Source organism: Aplidium turbinatum, chromosome 10, assembly GCF_918807975.1.
Source record: "Aplidium turbinatum chromosome 10, kaAplTurb1.1, whole genome shotgun sequence".
Classification (NCBI taxonomy): Eukaryota; Metazoa; Chordata; class Ascidiacea; order Aplousobranchia; family Polyclinidae; genus Aplidium; species Aplidium turbinatum.
This window is the reverse complement of record NC_137481.1, coordinates 22,069,458-22,090,029: the sequence shown is the minus strand read 5'-3', so window position 1 is coordinate 22,090,029 and position 20,572 is coordinate 22,069,458. Positions and strand designations below refer to the sequence as shown.

The 20,572-nt window shown below is 36.6% G+C and overlaps 1 protein-coding gene across 1 annotated transcript; it reads left to right on the top strand.

Moving 5' to 3' along the window:
- Window positions 1-1,144: 1,144 nt before the first annotated feature.
- On the top strand, window positions 1,145-19,325 carry LOC145778118 (multicopper oxidase mco-like). Its single transcript, XM_082589532.1, has 14 exons — window positions 1,145-1,351; window positions 3,911-4,108; window positions 5,377-5,561; window positions 6,146-6,247; window positions 9,394-9,525; window positions 10,525-10,733; window positions 11,567-11,716; window positions 11,890-12,100; window positions 13,241-13,494; window positions 13,931-14,027; window positions 14,526-14,640; window positions 16,417-16,565; window positions 17,265-17,370; window positions 17,753-19,325. The coding sequence occupies exons 2-14, from the start codon at window positions 4,000-4,002 to the stop codon at window positions 17,944-17,946; spliced, it is 2,013 nt and encodes a 670-aa protein (XP_082445658.1). The 5' UTR covers window positions 1,145-1,351; window positions 3,911-3,999; the 3' UTR covers window positions 17,947-19,325.
- Window positions 19,326-20,572: the final 1,247 nt, after the last annotated feature.

The following is a 20,572-nucleotide window of genomic DNA, read 5'->3' as shown; positions in this document are numbered from 1 at the left end:
TGGCCGTTACACAGGATTTCAATGGCCAACTGAAGGCACATTATGAGAGAGAGAGAGAGAACTTTTATTTATTTTTGAATAGTGATGATGAATTAAATATGAATGATGATTCGTACGATTTCTTCATTTTTCACTTAAAGTATACTTTTGGTTTTGTAGGAACGTATCCAGTACAGTTTTATTAAACTGCAAAAAACAATAAATCTTCGAAAAAAGCAACCGCTTGTACCAACTCAGACCAAACTGTGATCCACTAATTACATCTAGGAAGCGTTTGTTTCATCCGTTGCTAACGACGTCCACTTAGGATGACGTAATACCACCAAAGTCGTCCCAGAGCAGTGAAATATGGAGTTTCGCCTGTGGTGGCGCTGCGGAGCAGTTGTTTGATTAAATTACGCCCTAACCAGTCGAGCTACGAGGTTAAGATTAAAAAGTTCGCTAAGTATAATTCTGCGCTAGGAAATGCTTTAAAAAGTTACTATACTTGGATCCAACCTGTCAGGGGCACTTTAAGGTATTTTGATATATTCGACATGTTTTGTAGACATAAGATATTTGGCAATATTATACAAAGGTTGAATATCCTTTTGTCGGAGCAATAATTTTACATTCAATAATGATATATTAAATTGTGAACTGACAGACCACAAAAAAGCCAGAATAATTGACTGATACTTTTACAAAGTTTCTTTTCTGAAGTTGAAGTACTGAAATTTATCCGAAAATGAAGAAAAGTTATAGCAGAGCTGCGAGAGTGATAGTGAAGTGTGTATTTGTGTGATAAAGGTCAAAAAGTGATGGTTCGACACTCGGAGTGTGCGCTTGAGCAAGGTACTTCAAACTCAACTCTTCATTCAGCGACACCTAGTAGGTGAATAATTTATAAACAACAGCATTTTAACAAACAAACTTCACTCTATCAAGGAACTTCACTCTGGTCGAGTCTATTTCTGTGGTTCAAAGTACCTGGTTAAAGAATACGCAAACCTGCCAGGATTAAAATTCCAAAAAGGTTTTCTTTATCCAAAGATAAAAATCTTCACAATTAATCAACCTTTGTTTTTGGTTGAAATTTAACAACTTTCAACGCATTGTTTTGTAATAATTGATTTGATTTTGCAAATTTTCCAAAGTTATAAAATAGGACACGATGTTTGTAAACGATATATCAATAGGAAATTTTTATATTTTGTACAAATGCTGTTCCCATATAGCTTAAAAGCAAAGATCAATCTTCGTATATATTCTGGATTGAAAAAAAGCTTCTGTATGCAAAAAGTTGTGTATTTCATATCTTTGAAATAATCAGGAATGGCCACACAGATGAAATGGAGACATTAAAGCAACGGTAAGCTGTACTACAGTAATAGAATAAATTTGACAAAGGTATTATACAGCTTGTTTCGCTTTGTAGCAGCTTTACAAATCTTCATTGATGTTTACCAGATTCTATATACTAAAGGTTGAAAACAAATGATTCGTCCTGAGTTGAAAGAATACACAAACGTTCAATTTGTCCTGACCAAACATCCGCCAACTTTCTTCAAAATCGTGTTGCAAAAGCTCATGCATTTATGTGAAAATGTTTATAATATTTGATCACTAACGTGTCGTAATGAAGCGAAGCGTGTCATTTACCTGTGTCACCTACATCTGCGTTGGTGCGTGTAAGAAAATGTTGGCTTTGTGCTGGACGCGTCTTTGAAAATGCCGCTCACGGCCTAGAAAATAAACCCAAGTTTGCTGCCTGGGTCAAGAACCAGTTAGAATACCAATTGATTTGACTGTGTAGGGCGTAGGCAAAACTTAACTGTAACAAGACACAATGCGCAGTAGAAACTTCCGGTACATCACTTAACAGATCTGTAGGTGAGTGTACGTCTTATATGACTAAGCAAAGCTAAAACTGGTGAATATTATCATATGATCATCTGGTTTGTAAAGCTTATTATATGTTGCACTGCTTATTAATAAACTATTTGTTTTGTAAAGCGCTGAGGAGCAACGCATTGTGCGATGGACACGGCGCTATATAAAAACAAGCATTGTGATTATTATCTGGTAGCTTGAACAGTAGCAGAAAGCGGCGTAGCTAAGAATATATAAAAAGGGGTAAAGAGAGCTCGTCATGTTATCTGAAAAAATATAAGACACACGTAAAACGGCTGATGTGCGGCCTGACAAAACATAAATTGACTGTTTTCTGATATAAACATGGTGCTTTAAACTTAAAGTACTTTTTGCTGAAATTGCGAGATTTTGGCTTGAAGAGATGAAGATTGCTGACTACTTCTCAATATTATTAAAATTTCAATGCAAAAAATATGCTGTTATTATTTTCAGGGATGAGCGAACACCGACCCAATAGCCTAATGGGTCTGCTTAAGTTATTGTTACTGGTTCAGAGTCATGTGATATTAGATTGATGTTTTTGTCACATGCTTGCAGTCATTGATCTTGGAGCAGATGACTTTGTGAAGTCTGCGCCATTTGCCATATATTTTTAGTACTTCTACGATAGCACTGGTTGGCCACACAGAAACTGATGATAAAGTACATTCCCCTTTGAATGGAACAGGCTATCATTACTGACTAGTGAGAGCTTTAACTGTCATCCACTCATACAGTTACAGCAATCTTGGAACAGTTTTGCTTTCCAGCCAACCATGGAACTTTCATGCAAGCAAAGATGTTTTTTTTTAGATTAACTCAGTTTTTTAAATTAGCCTACTGTCTGATAAATTATTATTTGCAAGAATTTTTTTCATTTGTAGATATAAAATAACCAAGGTTCGTCTGTCAATACTCTATATGCACATTACTTTCAGTTTCTGCATGTCCAGTCAGTTTTCAAATTTTAATAATGTGATTTTTAAAATGCTATTGTTAGGGTGCTAAAAATAGTTTGAAAATGGCAGAGACTTCAGTAAGTCTTGTGTTGTAATATCAATCACCGCAAGCATGTGATAAAGCGTCATTCAGACATCACATGACTTTTCAGAGCAGAAAATTCATCCGAATCTGCATAACAATTGCGTTACCAAAGAGATTGCAAAAACAAAGCTCACAATCAAAGTCTTGTAGCCTATAAGGGAAGTTTTGCTGCTTTTTTGTCTTATTTTTGGATGTAATCTTAAAAATAATAATATTTGTGTGGTTTCCAATTAATCCCTGTTTCCAATGCATAGTCAAACCAAGAGGGTAACAGCAATTGTTTCATTGTTTGTGGAGATCATTTCCCCAGAGCTAGATTACGACATCTCGCGTTTCATTGAGATTATTACTCAGTGTTGTTGGCTCATGACAAATTTTAACCTGTAGCTACATGATTTTTTTTACATGTCGGAAATAAAAAGTAAATTAAATTGAACTAACACTAAATCGGGTACAATAACAACAGAAGTCGAAGTAAACCCTATAAAGTGCTTGCAGGTTGATAGGTAGCAGGAGCAATGACAGGTGAATGATTTAGCCTAAATTTGACACGTTTACACGATATTAAGCCTACCCAAGCATAAGGACGTTACAGACACTTTGAAGGAGTTTCGTCCACTAGCTCTTTAATCATGCTGCTGACAGTGGTAGGATATATTTAGCAAACGTTGAATCGTGTATATTTTCATCAATAAATTGTCATTTGTTTGACGTTTTGTTACGTGAGTAGCACCATGTAGACTTCAGATAATTTATGTAGCAGGCTTAGATAACATTTTCACTAAACCAAAAAGATCATTTACAGGCTTTGTTAAGCTGTGCATGACCGCATAGTTTTTATTTGTTCACTCACATTCTTTTTGGTTGCTATCAACATATGTGTTTGTTTACACCAGTTGCTAAGTAAAAATCCAAACGCCAGTGCGTAGCGGTTACGGTTGGAAAACTAAGCAAAATGCTTTTATCTTTCAAGGACTGCATTTCAAATAAAGCCTTCTGCTACAAGAAATTGCTTCAGATTGAAAACTTGTAGTTTGTGAGCGTTTTCAGAAGTTTAAAAAAATGAGGTGCACGCTTTTGATATGGGCAATCCTATTGTGGATCATGCTGTCAATCAAAGTGGGCGATGGCCAAACGTGTTCCCATTCAACTCCATGTAACCCATTGACAGGTAAGTGCTTCAAGTAGCTTTTCAACAAGTAAGAATTAAGAGCATTCTCACCGTTTATTAAAAAATGAAGCTAATTATTCAGGCAAATTTTAACGTCATTGAGATTGCTTTAGTATGGTTACTTTTTTAAGATTCGATAAAACTCAATTATGAAAAGGTAACATTAGCTAGCATTCCAATTTTTTAACGATAACGCAGAACAATGTGCGCCTGCAGTAATATATTTAATTTTGTGTAGGCCTACGTCCATGATGGATCAGTGATCAAATTCGTTTCCCTCCCTGAATTGCCATCGTCTTGAAATAATCATAGAACAACAAAATCGTAAAATTTATGTCTAAGTTACTTTATCGGGCATGCAGCCTACATGTTTATATCAACGAGTTGGCTCTAGACAAAAAGTAATTCAGCAAATCGGTTGCACACAAGCGAAAAGTTCATATTGATTGCACCACGTAATTCTTGTTTATCCAAACGCATTAATTCCTCTTTTGAGCGATAGACGACTGGTGCTACTGTAGCGGACAGCAGGTAACTTAACTTATCCGCTCATAGCCTACCTAGCTGTAATACTAAGTCTACAGCGACATTTCGGGCGCAACAACGCGGCAGAAATGATCCGAGAACGAGGTCTGGGCTTCTTTATTACATATGATTTTATTGTCACCACATAACTTAAAGGATTGCAATCGTCTTTCCAAAACAGAACATAATTCAAATCATAAGTCTAACCCAGGAAACTGCACTCTGAACGTTGACTGACGGAGTCAGAAGTAATATCACTACTGCACCAAAATCATGTTATAGTGAGCTGCACCAAAATCATACCGTACTCTGACATACTCCCTACACCAAAAATAATACTCTCTGTCTGAATTGGAGGCCAGGACGCGATATACATAGTCGCTGAGACATTTAGTATCTGTAGGCTATAACGTTGAAGAGACGAAAAACTACGTATATGTGATTCAAACTGCCTGTTGCAAGAATGCGTTTAGCTCATTAGCGTGCGAATTCTTAAGAGGCACGCAAATTCCTAATCACGAATCACAAATCCTGTGGCACAACTGTACAATTACTTTCATTCCTGGGTAGCGTTACATATAATATGCAAAAGAACGACGATTTCACGACGGTAACAAACGTTGAAAAGACCTAAGTAGAAACGCAGGGCGCTGCACTACGAATGGCTGCCGTACGCATGATCTGTCTGTTTGTTAATTTTTTGTTATAATTTTACATGCTCAACTTCTCCCATATTCTTTCAGGAGGAGATCCATTGGTTCAGCCCGATCAAAAAGTGTCTTCTGGGGGATCTCTGGCATTTAATCTGACCGTGGATATTGCTGATGTGACATTTGATTGGCTGACTGTACATCGAAGAGTGTTCAATGGGAAGATACCTGGCCCGACATGGAGGATCAAACGTGGAGACACCGTTACTGTAACACTAGTGAGCTTTTTCTTATTAAATTTCCAACAATTTCAATTGTTGTGTATTTTAGAAAGTGACACGTTTGTTAATGCAGTCATTGATAAGTTAACACAGGTCAACAAATTGAAACCAACTTTCTTCTGCATGAACAGAAAGATTGTTATTAGGGTAAACTTGGGTCACTGAATTTGAAAATAAGGTCCATCTTTCTGTACCATTTTTTTTATTGCAACTATTATTCGTGTGATGGTTGCAGTGAAAAAAGACAAATTTGATACAGGAAATGGACTTCATTTTCGGACTCTCCACCCTCGAAAACCCCCAAACGCCTTTTTATTTTTGTTGCACCAAAATTGTGTTGACCAGTGTAACAAGCTTTACAATCACTAAGAAATCTATAAATATATTCTGCCATTTTCATAATGAAGTGACCTATTTGAGGGTTTAAAGTTTTTGCTTTGTTTTATTTTCATGAAAGAGACTTACACTCACAAAAGCCTCGTTTTTAGTATCTAAGCAACTGTGCGTGTTCACAATTGTTAAAAGACGTACGAATCATGTATAAATAGAATAATGACAAAAACCTCATGAAAAATTTACAGATCAACACATTGTCGTTTCCCCACAAAATGGAGGCCCTCAATCAACTACGATATCCAAACACCACAAACCTCCATACTCACGGATTGCATATTAGTAGCAAAGTATGTAATTTCAGGCGTAAACTTGGCAAATACGTATTAATCATTTCATTTAAAACACGTAGAGAACTTTTCCTTCAGTGTTGATAGCAAGTCCTTTAGAAAAAATATAGCTTGATTTCCAAAAGGCCACTGCTGTATGTAGCTTACGTGTACATTCTTTGTCAGTGTGCTATGGTTCAAACTTAACTCTAGCTATACGAGGTGTTGATCTATTGTGCTAAAATACTTCTGCAACATTTTCGAGTTTGTTAGATGCAAAATAGTAGTCTGCCATTTTTAATATCTTTCGGTATTTCCAGCCAACAAAACTTTTAAGTCTATTTGTAAAAACTGATTTCAGCAAGTTGGTTTTAATGATTAGCCTGCAAATAGTGACAGGCACCAATTTTTCCAAAAGAATTTATCATATTTCTGCTGTAAGACTTGGCATTTTTTAATATAAACCTGTTAATATCACCTAATATTATAATACAAAGACTAATATCATGGTTACTAATGTGGTGTGCCTTCTGTGGGCAGAAGATTGGCTGTCAATTGTTTCCACAAATCGCGATCTTCCACTCTTCTCCTTGTTTCTGCGACACTCGACGAGTCACCCCTCTGTTGTACATCATCTTCCCAACTTCTTCCTCTGCAGTAGGCTACATACCATTCCTTCCACCATATCTTTAATAATTTAATTAGTCAAATGATGTAACCGGCCCAACGATCCTGCCAAGATATGTTCTGCGAATTAATTTTATACATTGTTTTGTTAAATCATTTACTTATCTGTCTTGAACTCCAATTATTATGTTTCTAATTTACTTCGTTCGTAATGTGTTTTTGTAAGATATTTTTAATATTCTTCTGTAGCACAGAGTTGAAAATTGTGTATGTTCTTGAGAATTTTGTGGCATAAAGCCAATTCTCACAGACATATGCCATAAGTGGTTTTAGCCTACATAGCATGACAGTCATTTCAGCGTCAATTGCATACGTAGCCTAGATGTCTTCTTAAAAATTCTTCAGATACTTAAAATGCAGCATTTGTTTGATCGGTTCTTCTTTTTCTCCATTAATGCCGTTTCCATCCTGTGTGATGTAAGAATCTGCTAGTCTACTAATATGGTAGCCAGTGCTGTGTTAAGGGGGGGGGGGGGGGGCAAGGGGGGCCCGGCCCACCATCTCAGGGGGCCCACAAATAATAGACTTTTGCGTTTCAGTAAAGTTTTTTTTGAGTTGCTAAAGTTCACTGCGTGCACTTGTCAATTAGGAAGATGATTTAGGTCTACTTATACTAAAACATCTCACATTTGGGCCCTTACTACACTGAAACATCTTTAAAAACACCAATACTATCTTAAAAAAAAGTTAAAATTCGATAACGTTAATAACATGATCTGCAAAAGTGTATTTAACATATAACACGTGGGGTACAATTGAATAGGCTATGTGAATTCAAGAAGGGTCCAATTGCCACAAAGTGTTTTTACACAACCGTTTTAATTATTTGGGTCATTTACTTTTGTGGTGAAACTTCGACAATGATTACATGCTTAAACATACTGGAAAGAAGCATCATACATGAAAAGTTCACTCGGTGAAGATTCTGTGGAGAAACTATGGAGAAGTTGAAGTGCAATTGCTGTAGTTGGGCCCATTTCAAAATCAACGGAAATATTGATAGGGTATTTTTTATGTGTTTTCCGATATGTTTGAAAAATTTGGCCGTTTTTTTCTAAGTATCATTTAGAAGACATTGGAAAGCACAAATGTGAAATGAAAAAAAACTGGAGGGCCTTTTTTGATTTCACATATTCAATTTGTTTTCATTGAAAGAAATTAGAAAGCATAAAAAGTGAAATAAAAAAAAGTGGAGTTGGGCCCTTTGTGAATTCACATATATATTCAATTTATTTTCATCAATAAAAGTGTTTTGTTTTAAAAAATTGTTAGGTGTAGGCAAAATAAAATTTCTGATAGTTTAATTATTATTTCATTTTTAACATTTACACTACTGTAATTATAAATATTCTTGACTAGTGATGTCGCGAGCAGGAAAAACCTGTCCGCTGCCGCACTGCACATGTCTCCCCACCCCAAAAAATAAGAGTGCACTTGCGCAAGTGCAGAACAAATGCAAGGGAATGTATTAAACAAAAGCAAATTTTGAAAAAAAATTTAGGGCCTATTTAGGTAATTGAGTAACTTACAGGACTTATTATCCACCTTTGATAGCTCATCTAAGTTGCCTTTTATTGAATGCTGGGTACTTTTAGCAGAAACGTTCTGCTATATTTACTTTTTTCTAAACATATGCACATGAAAATGCTCTTATCTTCAAATACCTTATAGACCTGGCATATCACATGTTGTACAGTGGCCTACTGAAATTGCTTTGATCCAAAACAAAAATCATTCTTATCACAAGTGACCTGTTTATTTTTGCTACTAACCTAGGCTACCATACCCTAAAAACTCTAATTAACTTGAATGTTTGCATAAAATAATGAAATCTTTGCCTTGGAATGAAAAAATGTTGAATAAAAATAATTGCTTTACACTGTTTTTGTTTACAAATTACAATTACAATGTTTTACCTTAGGTGACAGAACAAGTAATGTTGCCAGATAAACCATAAAAATGGTGAAAAACAATAATGTTACCAGATGATCAAATCTGAATGAAAATTAATAATTTCTACAGTTTTGGTTTTATCCTCAGATTTTATCTGGGCGGTACCACGCGGCAAAGTTCAAACAGTCAAAATTCCGCGCGGTACGGTGGTATTACCGCGTCGTGACCATACTCTATTGTCAGTATCTTTTTTATTGGAAATTGTTGACACTTTTGGCTTTCATTCCGAGCAAAAGTGTAGCTAAGAAATGATAGACCTGTGTTTATGTTTACTTACATTTGTGTTGTTTTCTAAACTGTTGAGAAAGTCTATTGAAGTGAACATTTTCATATCGGTGCAGTAAAAATATACACAATACTATAAGTCTGCTAGACTAGACGATAGAGGGCCCAAAATTATTCTGGCCCCGGGGCCCTCAAAAGGTTTAACACAGCACTGATGGTAGCAGCAAAAGCTGAGAATTTTATGGACTTTTGATCATTTGTACTGGTACCAGAACTTAACAAGGTTCAAACACTTATCACAGGAACCTCAGGACAACGTATTTGTTCATGTGGCACCAGGAGAAACCTACACGTACCAATACGAAATTGATTCCGAAAATCCTGCTGGTACTTATTGGTATCACCCCCATGTTCATGGGAGCACAATTCACCAGGTAAAGTATTTTCAATTTTTTTTATGGCTGTAGGCTAAATACGATTAAAGTTTTTGTAAACTTGCATAACCTAATGCATTACCTGACAGATATCTTAAAGTATGACCTTTATAATTTGACTTTGGGCTTTGACTGTAATTAGTTTATTTACTTAATAACGTTGCCATAACAAAGGCTTTATAAAACATAACTAAACATAAACACAAAGTAAGCACTTAAACTCTTTGTAACAACCCTCACAACACAACTGAAAAGTGGACAAAGGGAAATGTGAACAAGAGCTTTGCGAATCACGCCAGAAGCCAACACGTCGACTGTGCGCAGAGCACGCAAAATCAATAATTAAACACAACCAACCAGAAGAGAGAATCAAGAGTTTTACAACATAATTCAAAACTGTTTTCGATTTCGTGGCCAAATGATGAAAACAGTATGCCTAACATTTCCAGGGGGCTAGCTCAACAACTAATGAGAGTACGCGTTAAGACACTAAAAACACAATTCCCAACCAAAAGGCGCATGTTCAGATACCACAAAAATAATTTGTATTGGCCAAACAATGAATATGTATAATAAGACTAAACAAGCAGCACTAGTCAAAAGCTGTATGTTTACAATAGAAATGCAGCCACTAGCGGGCTTGGGAGAGCAATTGTCCCAAAATTTTTATCTTGCCCTCTCCCTGAAAAATGTTTTTTTAAGGCTATTACAGTGCAACGTTTTAATGACGTTGTATTACATGTTGAGTGACGTTTCATAAATGTTTGGATGCATTCAACGGCTATATTTTTAAATGTTTTTATACAAACTTTTATTTCAAATATTATAATGGTTTTCCCCCAACAGATACTTTTTTCCCCTTAAACGTTTCTTTCTGACCACGTCACTGGTGCATGCCTATGAAACTCCAGCTTCACCTTGGCCGTGGACACACATCTTGACATTGTTCTACGTATTACTGGTAACTTTTCAAACTAAATTTGTGAAGACATTTTCCAGGTTCACGGCGGCCTTGCAGGAATGATCATAGTGGAGGATCCTACCACTGGTCCATCCGCAGCCCCGGCAGGTCTTGCAGCTGTCTCTTGTCCAGACAACTGTAACCACGAAGTGGAGCTTTTGTTTCAACCGATTCTTCAATACATTAACAACGCAGGAAGAGGATATGCCAACATCCAACGCGATATTGAAGATAGTCCAGCATTTAGGTAATCAACTTTTCATATTTGTGCCTTTGTTAGCAGTTTTCGTTTGAAGAGCTGTGCACTGTAGGACTGCAGGCTACAGGCCTTCATTTGTTAGCGTTTAATGTAGTAGGCATATTCTTGTAAACAGGTATTAGTAACACGTTATTGCAATAGATTTGATTTAAAACGTTTATATAAAGCCTGGCGGTGGAATAGCGCAGGCGGTGAGAAGGCGCAGCGGATAAGCCACTCGTTTTCCAATTATGTAACCATGGTTTGACTCATGGCTTTGTTGAAAACATCGCTCACCTCTACCCAGGGTGTAATAAATGAGGTGTCATAAATTGCTGATAGAAAGGCGGCCGAGAGAAACGAACTAGTCAATGTACTCTCGTTAGTGCCGAAGCCTTGGTATAGGTCTAATGAGAACTCTATCTCCTCATCTCCCGATGCTTGGATCAAGTATGGGACTCACCTTTACCTTTATATAGCCTGGGACCAGGAAATGCTGTAGTGTGATTGTTTCTAGAATTAGCCTCATATAGATATATGCTAAGCTGTCGAGATTAGGCATCTAAAGAGACTTTCTCAATTCGAATATAAAAAGTCTCACAATCAATTAATCTAAGCTTTAAACAAGCCTCCACATGGTAAGAAACATTGAATTTGCTGCTCGAAGTTAAACAAAAAAGTTAAATGCCATTGTGACAATTAAGATGAAATTTTCTAATGCAAACCATTACCAGCTATGTAAAGAACTTAAAACTTCTGCAAGTGAAAACTGTCAAATGAAAGTTTCAAAAAGTGGTCTCGATCTGAGAAAAAATGGACTCAAAATTATTTATTTTTTGCAGACATGCCCAATACCTTGTCACCAACACTCCTGGTGTTACTAATCTGGAGCAATGGTTGGAGCAAAGACAAAATGATAACAACTACTTTACAGTAAACGGACAGCTCTTCCCCGTGTTATCAATCCCCACTGGACAAATAAAGCGGTTCAGGTATAAGAAAAACAAAGTTATAAAACTAGTAACATAGTTACTTTTTTGACAGTCTCAAGTTAATACTTCCAGAATACTTTAATTGAAAAACTTTTCAATAGCTAACATTTGTAGCATAGAATAACGTATGAAATGAGTCTACTAAACGTATCTTTTTTATGTTTTCACCACAGGATGGTGAATGCCGGAGGAAGCGAGACACTCGAGCTGATGATTGTGAACAGCGGAACAACCACTGCTGCCACCGGATGCACATTTATGGAAATTGCTTTTGATGGAGTGTACTTGGATGCTGCAAGAGCGCCAAGACTTGACAAGACACTGATCATACCATCAAGCAAAGTGGACTGGTTGGTTGTCTGCAATGAGGCAGGGTCATACGAAGTAAGCAAAACATATTTTTGCTAACTTTTTAAGTTGTAAGCAACAGTTGCTGTAGATTTTTGCTATTTTGTAGACACAAAAAAGTCCAAAACTAGTACATTAGGGTTGGGTTTCCGGGACTAAATTGAACACCATGAGATATGAATTTCCCAGTGTTTTTACTATAGTTTTTTGAGTTATAAAAAAGTTAATATATAGCCTACGTACAAATCAAGTAAAGACCTCTTGTTGATGATGCTGCTAATTACAAAACTAGAGCTATTGAAAACAAAACATATGTCATGTTCCATTGCTTTAATTCGTAACGCTTGGAAAAAAGAATTTAAAACATTTTAATATCAATTAATTAATTACTGACAAAACGTGTAGGCTATCAAGAATGAAATCATTATATTTCGAAAGTTGTTCTTATTTGCAAAACACTATAAAGCCAAAAGAATGTTCTCCGATCTAATTGATGTAGGTTTGGTAATTTTCAAGTTTCGATTAGTTTTTCCAAACTTCATGAGAGTTTATTCCACTTAAACTTCTTGTAGTTAAAAACCAAACACTTTCAAGATTGAGATTTGAAAAACATCTACTGTAAAGGTTCCGATTTTCAGAATCGGGATTTTTCTGCAATGAAGCTCTTGACACTGCCTCCATTTATTGAGCCACATTACTTTTATAAGTACCTTGGTGTACTGTATAGGCAACGTAACAACTTCTACATTTTGAGTTGGTATATACTACTACACTACGTAACTGTAGGCTACACTACTAACTGTATAGCAGCGGTGGGATGGCGCAGCGGATAAGACGCTCGGTTTGCAATCATGCAATCCTGGTTCGACTCCCAGCTTAAGCTGGTGTTGAAAAACACCGCTCACCTCTACCCAGAGTGTAATAAATTGGGTGGGTGCAGTTACTGAAGGAAAGGCGGCCGAGAGAAAGGAACTAGCCACCCTACTCTCGTTAGTGCCGAAGGCTTAGTATAATGAGAACCTTATCTTCTCATCCCCGATGCTTGGATCAAGTATGGTACTCACTCTTTACCTATACACTACTGTGCTAGTAAACCCTTTGTTATTACATTTTATTTTTTTTTAAATGTATTTAACTTTACTAATTTTTCTATGCATCACTACCATGTTGTATCAGGTTCGTTCAATGCCTGACCCGGCAGATGCTAATTCGCTGGGAAACTTTCAAAGACACAACAGGCGGCTTTTCTCAATCACTGTCACTGGTGCGACGGCTTCAACTACACTTCCAACAGATTTGCCTGCACGAGAGAGCTTTGTCGACGACTTCAGAAGTTTAAGTCAGGACAACGTTACCGGACGCTTTGTTATCGAAGCTAACCCAGGAAATCAACTTAACCGAAAAAAATTTGTAAACAATACTGATTACAGGTTAGTGGTCGTATTTTTCAATTTATCTTTCATAGAAGCTATCTCATTAGCCTTATTTTTATAATTGATGAGTACAATTATACACATGTGTACAACATGAAAGCCTATAGTGAATACGAACAGAATAAGCAACATGAAGAAAAAACGTTCTGATAATTTTTGCATGATACTGCTATTTTACATTCATCAAATGCTGGCATTTGCACAACAATCCAACTCTTGGTGTAATTTAAAAGTCACTAAAACTCCCAAAAGGGTTTATTTGGATATGAAATTATTGGTTGTTCTGAACAAGACGAGATTACCAAATACTAAGACATATAGGCTAGCCTAGTTATTTCTTTAATACAATGCAAGTCATAAACCAGGTGTTTGTTTCCATGGGAAAAAAACTCTACGCCAACAGTTTGTGTGCATTAAAACATTTTTCTCATAGATTCAAAAGCGAACTCGGCAGTGTGCAAGAGTGGTATCTGACAAACGCTGATCCCAACCTTGGCCACCCGATCCATATTCACATCAATCACTTTCAGGTTGCTTTCATATTTTTATTTTTATAGTCTGTCATCTAAAAAAACCTGATTTGCATTTGATGATGTTTTATGTATTTTTGTTACCAAAAAGTGGACGGTTAGACCACACCTAGATGCCAACAGTAATTGATTTAATTACAAGTCCTGACACTCAGACATAAAACATTTAAAGCTTAGCTTTCTCTTACTCGAGACCGCCCGCACAATAATCTCATGGCATAAATTTTGGGCTTTTTCTTCTTTCAAATTTGTTGAAAGTTGAATCAATCTGACTTTGTTAAGCGAAGCATAATATAAAATGTAGGCTTGCACTTAACATTGTGTCTTTAAATTCAAACGCTTTTTCAGTAGGTAGTTTGCTGTGTTCATGCAGAGTGAGCATTTTGCATTCTTCTTCACGACCAGAATAAGCGGATAAATCCTGAAACACAACTCTTAACATGGTTTATGTATATTTTTTTATGTTATTTACTAGTGTAGCCTATATAATTTTTGCAGGTGATAAGTTACAACGCATATACTGGACCCGTTGCGGCCTCACAACGTGGAGATCTGGTATTTTATACACAAGACGGGTATACGTGTACCCATCAACACGAAAACTATGTACCAGGTGATTAGTAAGGTAGCCTACTTGTTTGCTGAGGTTTGTTGCTTTATAGACCGATATTTCATCCAGAAGCAGCTTTGATACTGTAGGCCACCGGTCCTTAAACTTTTTTCTATTACGGACCGGTTTTATAATAGAAATAGCCTCGCATACCGGCAATTGGAAAGACGATGTTTGACACCTACTTATGATAGGTAGGTTTAATTTATATAGAGGCTTTGTACATACTTTAAGTTATTAATATCTTGATTTTGAGGGGCTTTTAAAACTTTATCGGTGCGTTAGTATTCCTTGAATCCATTGCCCAAAGCATTCGTTCTCAATGCTATTACTGTAAAAGTTTGGTTAAAAACAGGGGGTGGTGCGAGAGAAGCAAGTTATAAATTTTGAAAAAATGTAGAAAAATTGCATGTTTTTATTTTTTGGGAACACGTGACCCAGTGCTCTGCCTTTCCTTGGATTTGTCACTGCCTTGATTGACATACAGCAGGTTATAGCCCAGGTGACATTCGCACGTAATAAGTGTATGATTGCAATTGCTTTCATTGTAATAAATTTATTTTATGGCTGAAGGCAGAGGCTACTTTCAACCAACTCACACTATTGACCACCATTTTGATTGAGTGTTTTCGCGACCCAGTGCTGGATCGCGATCAGGTGGTTGGCGATCCCTGCAGTCGGTAACGCAAGTCCGCCGCGATAGCTCAGTGGTTACGCGCCTGGCTTAAGATCACGCGGCGCAAATTCGACTATCGGGGTGTGCGCTTGAGCAACGCATTTCAGGACTGCTCTCTATTCAGCGGCACCTAATGGATGGAATAATTCCCCGGCAACAACACTTCCACAATCAGAAAACTTCACTCTGCCAATCTCGGTTACCGGCCTGCGTCAAGAGCCTCTAAAAGTATGCGAAACTACCAGGAACAACCAATCAAGGCTTTGTCAGTCCGAGGATAAAGATTCAAAACCAACCAATCACCAAATTTGGTTACAGCTGAAATTAGTGGTTAAGTTTGAGTACACAGAGAAAGAATCAATAAAAGCGAACACTGATTTGAAATAACGTCATCTCAGTAACTGCTTTTAGCAATGAGGTCAGAAGAACGCTTACAACTCTTGCCCCACAAGTGTCACACTCATGTGACACAATCACGTGACACTCCCGCTCCATGACCGCCTCGTTGCTTTCTCTCGACCGCCTTTCTTTCAACAATAAAGCTCTCCCAATCTATTCCCAGACAGCAAAATCTGTCATTTTTATATTGATTTAATGTCTGCAGACCTTGGATCGCATCATTAGAATCAAGCGCATTATCAGCGGCGCCGTCCAACCGCTACTTCCTTCATAAACCAAGAGTTAAATGACAATTGATTATTTTTTGTACTACAATACACCAAAAGTGAAGGTTAAAAAGTATTTTATTGTGTACGTACTGGGTTTGGGTAATCAAGGAGCAATACTATGCTTGGTTGGAACACCATCGTTGAAAAACGTTAACTGTTGCAGAGCCATATAGTCAACACCATACCATTGTTATTGTTGGTATATGTTGATATCTTACACCATTATTTTTATTTGAAAAAATAGCTTTTAGCGAGTTGTTTAGCTTCCTTTTAAAGCTTTTTTTTTTCAACCTCAAACGTAAAAACATTATTTCTGATTTTGAACCTGTAATAGTGAACAGATCTGAAATTAATGCAAAGAATGCAGCTTGATAATCTGAATTCATTAACTATATGAACACTGCCTAACAGAAATCAAACATAACCTGCGTTTAGGTGTAACCTTCGCCGCCCTGCCCGGAAATTACTTGCGATATCTTGGTCACGACACACGGTCTGCCGCTGGAGGCGCTGGAACGCTTGGTTACGTTGAAGTTGGAGAATTTCGTGACGTCATGGTTGTGCCACCTTTGTCCAACATCACGGTACGTTGTTTTGAAAGTTCTTTCTGTTGTTTTTATGTTTTACTTCTTTAGTTTTACAGTTTTATTATTGGTAATGTTTTACCGTTCAATCTGTGCCTGAAGCTCTCCTGGGTCCAATAATGCAAATCCAAACATGAAATTTTATAACCCATAAAACTTCTTCAATAGTAACACCAATTTACATAATTCTTCAAACAAAGAAAAAAAGCGACCATCTTGGCTACTTTTGCTGCGCTGATTTTGTATGTGATTTCCATTTTTTGTATCGGCCTTCAGTTTTTGGCTATCTACGTTCACACCCCCTAAAAAGCTTAAAATTAACATTTAGCGGACCTCAAAATCAAAGAAAACCTAATTATTTTACGCTTTGCTCTTTGAGAGAAAAGGTGTTAGTTGGCTATATTGCGTACTTTTTTGTCAACATTCTTTAAGATAAATGTGCATACATATCCGAGTCTTTTGCTTATGTAAGTCTTCGGCTAATCAGCGTCCTAAGTTGCGATGATTTAACTTTATTTTTATATTACTGTACCATGAGTCCATGACTGAAACTTGATATTACGACTATCGCTACGTATCTAGCAAAGTAACTTTTTTCAAATTTTGAGCCGGATTTTGAGCTACAGCCGAACACAAAAATTAAAAAAGTGTGTTGTTTATCGCTTTAATTAGCTAATAAGCTGTATCCTACTCATACAGATTCGGTTTTTGGCTCATAAGTTTCTGGGAGAAGTTCCGATCCATTGCCATATTCTGAACCACGAAGACACAGGCATGATGATGACTACTGAGATTGTAAATCCAGGTATGATGAAGATTCTTTTAAGTATCATATTTTTCAAAACTTTTACTGATACATAATGTCATCTAACTTATATAGCATTTATTATTATTAACTATATCATTGTGCGCGACAATGAAAGACAAAAAAGGTGATCAGAGAAAATGTGTTTAGACCGTTAGCCTAGTCTGCAAACTATGGTCACTCCCGCTCTAACTTTAAGTATCTAAGGCATGTCGTTCATACTTTTTAAGCATCTTCACTAAGAGTATTGAGGATTAGTTGCTTACTTGATTGTAAACAACATTTAATAAAATTTGACTATTTTTAAATCGTTTCCTTTCTTTAAATCTTTAAATTCAAACTTCATTTTAACTTTTTATCTAAAAGGTATTTTGATTTTCAGGGGAAAGTTTGAATGCCAATACCTTGTCTGGAACAGCAGCCCCGGGTCAATGTCGCACTTGCGATCCGTTTCCATTCAATCAGAACGTCAGCACTTGTTCAGACGGTGCAACTCTATCCACTTCTCAGCATATGACTGCTGCATCTTTGATCTTCTCTATTTTCTCCACAATTGGGATGTTTCAACTTTTTTGAAAGCAATTTATCAGTGTGTAGTATTAATGTATGTATAGATTGCTCATTTATTTGCTTGAAATTATAGAACAAATCAAAATTTTTGTGCAAAGATTTTTTATTTTGAATTTTTTCTGTAACGTCAAGTTTGCACATTACGTACACATAGTTTTGCAACTATTTCTCCACTTCAAAAGTAGGCACTTCTATCAATGAAAGAAAGTGAGTACAACTTGGGCTGTGGTCGGGCGAAAGATACACGACTCCGACTCCTCGGGTTATAACTGGCCGACTCCGGCTTCAGTGTTGCCAGATTTATGAGATTTGCCAGATTTTTTTAATTTTGTCTTTTTTTATTTTTGTAAATTTCAGTTAAGTTGTGATCGAAATTGAAACGGCAAATTTCACAAAAACTGACAACAATAAACACTTCTAATTTTGCTTGACATTTTAGAGCGAAACAAGGAGAACAAGAAATAATATTTTAACAAAAAATTGCAAACAAAAATTTTGTTGTTTATTGTTTTGTATCAAGCCGGAGTCGAGGTCGGCCCTTTTTTAACGATTCCGGACACTCCAAAATGCCTCCAACTCCACAGTCCTGAATAAAATTGGCTGCATGGCTGAGTGGTGACGAACCATCGTTGGTAGTGATGTACCCACCCCAACAATGGTGATTGTTGGTTTGACTTGCACCGAAAACATAAGACTGTGTTTTACAAAGCAATTTGTTGACATGTCATAATTAGAGATGCCTGTGCCGTCTTTTATTGTTTTCTGCTGTCAGTTGAGATGCCATTGTTGCATCATTATCAGTCAATGTTGTATTCTGCTTCATGTGTGCAGTCTGTAATGATTTTTAGGTATGCATCATTGTAATTTGTTTTAGCATCAATACGTTACTATTTTTGTTATCTTTCCATTGCATGCTTAGAATCTCTTTCATGCATTCTACCTTCCACTTCGAAGCTTGCCAGTTAATCAATGGAAACCATACAGGATGTTTTTCTATTATCAGTCCCCGCTATATTATGCTGTTAAAATATTAAAAATACTGTGTAATCGACGAAGAAAGGTTCAATCGTGTCTTACTATATTCTACAAAAACGATAGATCTCAAAATCCCAATAAAACATTTGCAAAACATTGTACTTAGGGTTTCCGAATTCTCGATTTTGCAAGGAATTCCGAAAAACCTTACAAAATTTAACCCTATCCTGGGAAGCGCAAAAAAACGAGATTCTTAAAGACAGTATTATGAGGTGGCTACCTGCTTAGAACGTCCGTTTCATGTTAAGATACTGAGTTATAACTCTTGATTGGGTAAATCGGGTAAAAGTATAGAAGCTATCCTGTTTAGAGATGAGCATCAAGTGGTTTGGAGAAATAAATGCTGTTTTGTTCAATTGGCGTTCTGTTATTTATCCAGCAGTGAATCATGTTAAGACAAGAAATGGCCAAAACAGGAAATACAATGCGGAAACTGCACTACATCGCTAACTCAGGTTTTACTGGTAGGTTACTGATAACAATAAATCAACAGCGTAAACATGCAAATAGTAGGGCATAGTATATCGATACAACAAAACGAGAAACGCATCCAGATTTGTTTTTTCGTTTATTTTTCATGTCTTGACTGTGACAGTATCACAAAAAATGGAAAAACGGATCGATGCCTTCGAGCTCTTGTCATACAAGCAAATGTTAAAAATTTCATGGAAAAAAATCACTAACGATGAAGTATTATCCAAATTCAATTCAAGTAAAATTCTCTTACAAATAGTCAAAAGAAAAAAATTGAAGTATTTCGGACACACAATAAGGCAAAACTCGTTACAAAGATTATTAATTATAGAAGGGAAGATAAATGGTAAAAGAAACAAAGGCAGACCAAGAATGATTTGGACATCAAACATCCCTAAATCGACAAAACTAAGTTATGAAAAAGCAGCACGAACAGCTCATGGTCGAGAACAGTGGTGCATTGTATCCAACTCTCAACACGAGGAAGGAACATAATGATGATGATGATGATGATGATGATGATGATGATGACTGTGTAAAAAGACAAGGCATTGATAGATTTGTCACATGATCGCAGCTTCGTTTCAAACACTCCTGTTGTAGAAAATGCTCGTTCTGCCTCCACTGAAGTTGGTAGAATGCTCTACAAAGCATTGCTGCTCCAGTTTGCTGGGTCTTCGTCTAGTAGCTGCCAATAATCTCATCTCTTGCTTTATCATGGCTGGGAGGCGGCTTTTGTTATTAAACACTGTAGGCCTACTACCGTACTGTAATGCGTAAGTCTATGGAATGCTAATAATAACATACGCTTGAAGCCTTTTAGAAAGGTCATCACGTTTTTAATCGCTGTGAACAATTTAGACTTAACTGTTCTCATCCTAAATTTTCTTTGAAACAATCGAGAATTTTTAATCGAAAAAAACGGAAATGGAAAAACCACTATCTTCCCGGGAATTCGTGAAACCGCGATTCCAGTTGTCAAACCCTTAAATATAATGCAAAGACAATACAAAAATGATACAGAGTATGAAAAAAGAATAGATTTGTTCCGTTTCGAAAAAAAAATTTTTTTCACCCAATTTCAGAATTTGCGCTGAAATTTCAACTTCATATATATTATGTT